Consider the following 9781-nt stretch of genomic DNA (forward strand, 5'->3'; position numbering starts at 1 on the left):
CATGAATAATGTAGGTAATTTTAGGTAATTTTTAAATAATCTAACGCGTGCCCTAAAAAGGCTCACGTTTTTAATTCTAAAATATTTATGTTTTATAGTTAATAAAAATAATCATATTTAAATGGAAACGTATTTAGAAAAAAATATGTTAGTTTATAGAAAAAGTTACAATTATTATTCAAAAGTCAGTTTTTTTTTACTAGCTTTAAAATTGTTTCTAAGTACAATTGGCCCGATTGGTTATTTTTTATTACCTTTATTAACAATGTTTTCGTTATTAAACGGAATTGTAGAAATTTTTGAAAAATCTTATAAGCTTAATGAAAGAATTATAGAATACAGAATTTGTTATAAATTTTATAATCAATTGACATTGTTGTATAAATCTAATAAAATAATCGAGGATAGTATACGTTTAAAAGAATCAGATTTTAAAGAAACTATTAACTTTTTCCCCAGAGAAAAATACTTAAAACAGACACAACTTAACGGTTACAAGTATACAGCATAATTAAACTTATATTAATTTAATTTCTTATAAATGGGGAATATATATTGTATTAAATGTAAACAAAAAACAGTTAATATTAATCCACATATAATTATGACTAAAAATAATTTGAAAAGAATGTCTGCAAAATGTAAAAAATGTAATTCTTTAAAAAGTTGTTTTATTAAAGCATAATATTTAACGTTATCAAATTAAACACATTTTATTTGACCTCGCTTATACCATGAGCGCGTTTATTACTATTATTATTTTTATTTGACCTCGCTCATACCATGAGCGCACGGCGGTATTTATTATTATCATTATTTAACATTATCATATTATTATCATTATTTAACGTTATCAAATTATTATCATTATTTAGTGTTATCATATTATTATCATTATTTAACATTATTATCACGGACTAAGATAGACAGGACTGGAAACGAAATGATGGGCGGGTGACGGGGAGCCGGACCGCAATTGCCTCGGTCCCTCTACCCTTCCCCGCCCAGATTTGTACACAGCTAACATGCACGCTATCTGCTTGGTAAAATATCAACTATTTGGATATAATTTTTAAAATTAAAATATAAATATAGCCTATAGGTATATTAGTACTATAGTAGGTTCCTAATGAAAACTAATTACTATAGACAAGGGTCCATGACTCAATGTATTCTTTAGAATCTTTCTAGTTTCTGATTTATCAGTATCTCAATAATATTCTAATTTATATAATTCTATTGTCTAATAATTTTTGATTTTAAAATGAGGACGTGTTCGGTTGTTGGATGTCTAAGTTTTAAACAGGGTCGTAAACCACCTTTATTTAAAGTAACAGTGGAAAATAAATTAGAATGGACAAAAATCGTCCAAACATTAAATAACCAAACAAAAGAATTAAAATATGTTTGTTTGGAACATTTTTCTCCAAATGATGTTAAAACAACATTTTCATTACCAAATTATATAGTTCATAGTGATGCTACTTTAGTAAGTACTGACGCGGTCCCGCGCAAAATCTGTTTGAATTCAAACAGCCTTTGCGCGGAAGCCGCGCCGCGGCTTCTCAATCAAACCGCCAATCGACGACGGACGACGCCGGCGCGCGACACGCGCGCCTGGAACCGTCGGCCGGCCGTCCAGCGAACCGGATTGTCAAGGCGCGCTCTCTCGTCTTCCCGACACCGTCCGGTACACACCCGAACCACACACACGTTCCGTGTATTTTCGCAACCAGTTCACCATATATATATTAAATAAGCTCTTTTGCGCCGCGGCTTCTCAATCAAACCGCCAATCGACGACGGACGACGCCGGCGCGCGACACGCGCGCCTGGAACCGTCGGCCGGCCGTCCAGCGAACCGGATTGTCAAGGCGCGCTCTCTCGTCTTCCCGACACCGTCCGGTACACACCCGAACCACACACACGTTCCGTGTATTTTCGCAACCAGTTCACCATATATATATTAAATAAGCTCTTTTGTTCCCTTAGGAAAAATAACTATTGCAATTCAGTAGTTAACTACTTAATTTAAGTAGTTTACTACTCAAAATTAATAGTTCTTGTATAGTTATTACTAAAAACAAATAGTTTACTACTAAGTAGTTAGTAGTTAGCTAGTAGTAAAATACTCATAACTAGTAGTTTACTATTCATAACTAGTAGTTTACTATTCATAACTAGTAGTAAACTATTCATAACTAGTAGTAAACTATTCATAACTAGTAACTCAGTATTTATTCTTAGTAGTAAACTATTAAATTGTTAGTAGTAAGTTTATCGTTACTACTTAGGAAACGAGTTACTACTCAAAGCTAGTAGTGAACTACTAATTTTTAATATTACCATGTTTTTTAAAATACCATAATATCCAATAGCTATAGATACTGTATCTATACACAAGTCATAATATACATCGATCCATATAGCTCTCATTTTATCAGGAGAAAAACTGATAAATTATATTAATTTTTTCCTATGTATATAAATCTGCAGCGTGGTGCTCAAATAATAATAATAGTGCAATGAAATGATTTTTTCGATAATCCTCAAGTACACAAAAATTAATTTTATTATCTGGTGTAATACATATATAATCAATTATAGGTAATTAAATTGATAATGAACTTCAAATTTGGTTTTACTTTTTAAGGTACTATATAATATATATATATATCGCGCTGTATTATGTACTAGAATATAATATAATATAATATAATTATGTACTATATAGCTGTTTTTAAAATATTAAAATTAATATTAATTTAATAGGAAATTAATGACAATCTATATATACTATTATGTATAAACTCTAGCTTGTACAATTTGTTTAAGCTAATTTTTCTATTCGTTTAAATTATTTTATTTTATACAATATGTTTTAAAATTAGCAACTGTCTTTTTTCAACTAATTTATTTTAATGATTCTTAAAATTTCAAAACCATCAGGTTATATCATCTTATTGCTACAAAATATTATTATAAATATAATTTATTATGAAAGATATTGTTAGTATATTAATATCCGTAATTTTAATCTTAATATTTTTATTTTCTATTTATTTAGAAACTAAATGTTCAAATCAAATTATTAAAAATGTTTATTGTTTAATTATTATTTATTAATCAGCAGCTATTTGCTCTTATATGGGTTGTGTTCGGTTCATATTGTGTTTATGCAAACAAGTCAGCCATGTAAATAGGTATATATTTATTGTTTCAAATATATTTTATATTGAAGTATAAAGCATAAAATTTAATACACTCATAAATAAAAGGAATTAAAAAAAAAAAATACAAATAGAAAAAAAATTATATTCATAATTAAATAAAATTTATATACTTTTCACTAAAATATATAATTATAATTCAAATATAATTAAATATATATATATATATAAGTATTTATAGAAATATAGATATGGGGTATTTTTATGTTTTTTTTTTTTTTTTATTTTTTATTTGGCATAAACAATCTATACTATTTGAAGCACAATAAGTTTATATGATAAGAGTAGTAGAACATGATTGTTTGGAATAAGCAGCCACCCATTAGTAGTTCTTGGCAAGTATTTTTATGTTAAATATTTTTTAATCCCTCTCAAACTTATTTACAATAGGTTGTATGTATACATTGTTATTGTACGATATTCTTACACACTTACTAACAATTTCTTCTGGATAAAAACATATTATATTATTACTCTCTTCAGTGATTGTAGCTAAATTTTTGGTAATTGTATCATAGATATTAGAATGATGATTATTATTACTAATTGGAGTTAGTTCGTTTCCAAGTAATATGTTTTTTAGAATACTTTCATTTTCATTAGATGGAACCAATATTATTGATAAAAAATTAGTTATATCCACAAATTTTCCATTTTGAAGGTAAAGACAACTGTTATCTCTTTTTTTTAGCCGTTTATATGTTGTTGTATGAATAAGCATTCCATTAGTTATAAATCTTTTGTAAGTGTTAATTTTAATTAAACCATTTTCTATTAGTTGCATACCAGTTTTGTTTTCTATGCATATTTTCTGACGTATTGTCAATGTTAGTGACATTATTACTTCTGGTATTCCAAATGTTGTAAGTTTTAAATCTAGACAAGTCGCATTTGTTACATGGCTATATCCATTTAATCGAGTTAATAAATTTAAAATTCGAGGGTTAATAGATTTTTGATTAGATTTGGCAGCTTGCATATGTGAAATCATTATATTCATTGTAGTTTTAAATTGGTAAGTCTTTAAAATTTGTTGTGGTACACATTGTGTACCACGGAAAAAGTTTCCTATAACTCCATTGTAATGTTCATAAGGAAACGCAGACCAAGCCCAGAGTGATCCCCATCTTCTTACATGACTTGAAAGATGTAGCAGTAGGTGAACATTGAATTTCATGAAATTCTCACCGTATAGATTTGGTATTTGAAAAACAAACTTTTTTAAACAATCCTCAGAGTTGTTAATTTCTTCAGCAGTACAGTTATCTTTTAACAAGCCATAAATTGCTGATATTAAAAGACTCCAATGTTGATAATAAGATTGATGCAATAGGCCTTTTAAACATACTGGTGAATAATACAATAAAAACGTTCGCCACTCAGACGCCTTATATTGTTTTCCGATCATTTATACTCCTAGGCGTTCTAGTTATTTCAGATCGAGGCTTATATTCATTAAGCGAAAGTCAAATTCTTTAACGTGCCCTACCAAGATACCATTCATTTTCAAATGAAGAAGAGTCAAACCATGCTTCAACAAACGTTTTAACCACTCCTAACAGTACACAATGCATATAATCAGGAACTAAACTATCGATTATATGAAAGGTATCTAATAGTAATACAACTGATGTTCCTTTGACTCCATTTATATTATCAACTTCTAATTGATCGATAGAATTGCAATCAGCTAAATGTTGTTCTAGAGTCCTTTGTGGTCCAACGTCACCTAAATACACTCGACAAGATCCTCGTCCAACATCTCGGATAACCCCTTCATTGAGACAGTATGAACAACCAAATTTACCATTGAATTGTTTAATTCTTTGAATCATCGGTCTTGCTACAGAGTCTACGGATGAAATAAGTGTATATATTTTGAAGTTCGTTGGACTATTATGACCTAGAAGCTGAATGTCTATTCCTTCACTATGAAGCTTGCACAATTCTTGGACGAATGGTGATAAAAATGTATTCATATCGGGTTTTGTAGGAGAAAACCAGAGTCCAACAAGAATTATATTTTCTCTTTGTTCCCGATATGGTAATTCATTAAGCATCAGTTGAATTGGCCAAACAGACATTTTTGACGAATTAAAAACTTGTATACCATCTGTATTCCATTGAATGGTCAAATATTTACAATTGTTATTGTCATTTTTCTCTTTCAGTGTTTTGTAAAATGTGCCATTTCTTACATCATTTACATTAGTTTCCCAGTTCAACTTACTACCAGTTTTAGATTCCAGTATTTTTTTTAATTGAATGCCTAACGGTATTGTTAGAAAATAACAAGAAGTGTCTTTTAAAGATTTAACAATATTTTCAAAATAGCATTGAGTGCATTTTATCACATCTGTGGTGTCCTCATTTGAATTGTCATTAGGAAGAATAGCTTGACATTTTTCACAGAAGTAATGCACTTCTGGTGGAGTAATTATTTCAGTAAACTTTTTTAATAAATAGTACTTAGATTGATGTATAGGATGATCAGGTGTATGACAATTAATTAAATCAATCAAATCTTCTAGAGCTCTGCTTGTCAATTTGTGACGCAACGCAAATGCAAGAAGAAGTAGTTCACTCTCCTCAGTTGTAACTTTGCTATTATTAAAATAACGTGTGGTAGTTTCATCTGCCAGGTCCTCGGCCAGGTCACTATTGATCTATTAAAACATATTTTAAAAACATGCGTTCTTTAATTTATCATGTAAATACATCACAATAATTATGCATTATATTACCAGAAATTCCTGTTGTGCATTATCATTATCTTCAATATTTTCATCAATTAGTACATTATTACTATCTAAATCTCTTTCCGAAACATCTATATCTACTGATAAAGCATCTGTAGAATCATCTGTATGATTTCCATTGGGCTGTAAAAATATAAATAGGAACATTTTGTATTATTTATTATTACACAAATAACACAAAGTTAAATTCAAAATCCCTCAAAATTTGCTTGTGAAGTAGTTTAATTTGTATATATACAATTATACTTACTAGGTACTCTATTTGAATTAATTAAACAACAATATATTTAGATATTTTAGTACAAAGCTGGGTAAATAAATAATTTTTTTCAACTAGTTAATGTTAAGTTACTTTATTAGGTACTTTACTTTCTGAAATTTGCCAAATTTCTAAGTTAGTTAGTTACATGAAAATAGTCTTTTAAGTCAGAGTAGAAGTAAGAAGTTAGTTTTTTGTTTTTAGTTTAAAATATAAATTTATAAACGGGTTTGTTTAAATGTAAAGTATTAATATTATACACCGACAATAGCGGACTAACACACAATAACCACCAAAATGTAGATATTATTTATATATTTAGGCTATATTGGTTATACTTTGTAATATGTATTATAAGAATTACAAGTTATAACTAATATAAAGAATTTATAAGAAATAATATGACAATAAAAATGTTATTATCATAAGATTGAAATCTCAATATTCATTAACTATCGTTATCACAGCTGCAGATATTAGATTTAGGTAATAATAGTTGGCACTCAGCAGTTTTACAGAACTTTTAGATCTTTAAATGAAAAAGAACTAGTTATTTATTGTTTTTAATGAGTAATATTTAATTATTTTACACATTCAATTCAACTCGTTAAGTTACTAAATTATTATAAACTAAAACTTTCTAACAAGTTATTAGTGTCCAGCTTTGTTTTAGTATTACCCTGTTGCTTATAGATTATAATAAATTCTTTCAATTAATATATATAATAATAAAACACAATGTTAAAAATGCAAATTAATAGTTATTTAAAATTGGTAATAAATAATAATAACTGTTGTTCTTATATACATAGTATTTATAAAATTAAATTAATAAAAAATAATTAATACTATAATTTACTTCATGATTCACTTCAATGATTGGATTGATGTTTTGGTCACTATTATTATCATTTACATTATTGGGAGCATCATCTGCAACTGCTACCAAGTTTCTGTTTAATGCAGGTCTCAAATTATTTTCCTGAGTATTCATAAAACAATACAGAATATTAAATAGGTAATAAATACTTAATAGGTATACAGCATTTAATGAGACCCTAACCATGTGGACCTTGTCTTACATAAGATACAGTCTGAAGACATTAACTGTATAATATTAATGAAATCCACCCACAAACAATTAAAAAAAAATGAAATATATTTACCTGTTGTCTTCTAAACCACTTAGTTTGTCTAGAAACTGTTGGTGTTGGCGATCCATTATTTCCGATTGTAAGGTACTTTTTATATTTTTTTGGTACGTAATTATCCATTTCTTTTTATTTGTATTAGTACGTAAATATGATACAGAATTTATTTTTTACTTATATAGTATTAGAGAAATTATTTAATATAAAGAAAATATCATAGAATACGTGTCGACGTGTCGTGAGGCTAAAAATATTCCTTGTATAATAAGTAATAAGTAATAACATTGATTATAATATTATTTATAATCAATGGTAATAACTATGATTTTTCTTTGTTTACATTTTAGTTTTTACAATCATCATAATATTGTGTCATTGTGATAATATAAACTATTAATAACTTAATATGGGTATATAGCCCTGATACGCGCACGCACACGCCGCCGTTCACCGTTGCGTTGACACCAACTTACTGTACGTTACGTTCCAGGCACGGCGGCGCAGACCGCACAATATAGTAAACGGTTATAATATCCATAATATTCATTTACTGAAATAATATGCCGTAGCGGTTTTTGCTTTGTTTTAACGCGATCTATGTTATGGTCATAATGTCATATTCTGTTGCGTACTTGCGTCATTGTAACATTAACAGTTTTATATTGAGTGTTAACATTTTTTTTTCACCCGTCATTGTTTTTTGTTAAAATATCGACATCGTCATTTTTAAAATGTGTTCAATTAATGAAAATGAAAAATTAATAAGTGCTATGAGCGATGAAAACTGTGGACTATTTGAGTTTACCAATGAAGGTAATTCTGTGGAAGTTGGATTCTTATGCTGGATTCAGACTACACCATGCACAGAGGATAAAATTAATAACCAAGATTTAATCAGTGAAAAAACTGAGATAGTTTTATTTTGGCCAAGTAATATTGATGTGACATATGCTTCAAGTATGGTTAAAAGATGTAAAAAAAAAGATATGCAATGGATAAAAGTTTCAGCTATACTTTTAGCACAAGGGAGTAAGTAATACAATTCAGTTTAAATAATATATAATATTACCAGTGGCGCACCGAGAAATTTTGAGTTAACAAAAGTTAACTGCTTTTTTTGATAATTAAATACGTAAAATGTATTGTAGATAATACAGTTTATTTTAAAAATTTTAAATCAAATCTAAGTATGTACTGATATTATTATTATTTATCTACTTATAATTTACATAAGCACCCATTACACCAGTCATTTACACACACCATAATATCTCCCCGAGTGCCCGAGTTGCATTAGGTATTTAATAAATTATTAACCTTTCTGAGCGTCACTGTATATTACCTACTAATTATTCCAATCTATAACTTAAATAACATATTTTCTTACTTCAACTTGTTATACAGATTGGATTGAAATGTGTGAGAAAAGAAAGTATTATATAGCACATAATAAAATATCTCCATGTCGCTCTAAACGTCATGAAAGACATATTATTTTATCAGAATCAACTGTCACCGATAAAAATAAAATGGTAATAAAATATTGAATACAATATTATTTAGCATAATCTTTAAACTTTGTATACCTACCTATTATGAAATATCATGAAGTATTCATTAAAATAACTATAATGTTTAGGTTACAACCTCAATTAATGCTTCAGCTAAACGTAAATATGCAGTGCTAAGCTCATCAAGTGTGTTAAAAAAATTAAATTGCAAAAAAGGAGCAGTTGAACCATGCGGATCAAATTTTGAGGATCATGTTGATAAGTTAGAGGTGGGTTAAAATAATATAAATATTATTATAATAAATATAATTATTACACTTAGCAAATTATTACATTATGAATTTAAATTAGGTACAAAATATTAAATAATAAATTAATAATTTAAGATAAAAATTTAGGTATTGATATGTATGAGGTCATAATTGAAATTAATAATTAATTTTGTATAGGTACATAATGTATATGATATAAATTATAATTTCCAATTTTTTAAATTTTGTTATAAAGTCTATACCTATCTAAATAAATCTAATAATCTAACGGTCCTTATAAAGTTTTGAGAATATGAGTAGGTAAACTTTTCCTACTTTTTGTCATGTTAATTAGGAATTGGTTGTTTAAGCATTGAAGTATTTAAGCATTTAAGCATTGAATATACTTTCAATCAATTAATAATTTTAAATACTTTGTATACATAACAAATATTTAGGTACCTTTTATATAAATACAAAAATTGGCCCAAAATAAATTATATGTAGTTGACTAATTTTAAGTGTGTTTGCTTAATTTAAACTTTATTCATTTTGGTTTTTAATTCAGCCCCAAGAAGATGTAGTCTATTCATCAGATGATGAAAATCTGTCATTTCCAC

At 27.7% G+C, this 9781-nt stretch overlaps 1 protein-coding gene across 1 annotated transcript; it reads left to right on the forward strand.

The window, feature by feature from the left end:
* Nucleotides 1–7030: 7030 nt before the first annotated feature.
* Nucleotides 7031–9775, forward strand: LOC115034856. Its single transcript, XM_029492351.1, has 2 exons — nt 7031–8428; nt 8804–9775. Exons 1-2 carry the CDS (start codon nt 8131–8133, stop codon nt 8944–8946), a joined length of 441 nt encoding a protein of 146 aa, XP_029348211.1. The 5' UTR covers nt 7031–8130; the 3' UTR covers nt 8947–9775.
* Nucleotides 9776–9781: the final 6 nt, after the last annotated feature.

This window comes from Acyrthosiphon pisum, unplaced genomic scaffold (assembly GCF_005508785.2).
Source record: "Acyrthosiphon pisum isolate AL4f unplaced genomic scaffold, pea_aphid_22Mar2018_4r6ur Scaffold_21293;HRSCAF=23543, whole genome shotgun sequence".
Taxonomy (NCBI): Eukaryota; Metazoa; Arthropoda; class Insecta; order Hemiptera; family Aphididae; genus Acyrthosiphon; species Acyrthosiphon pisum.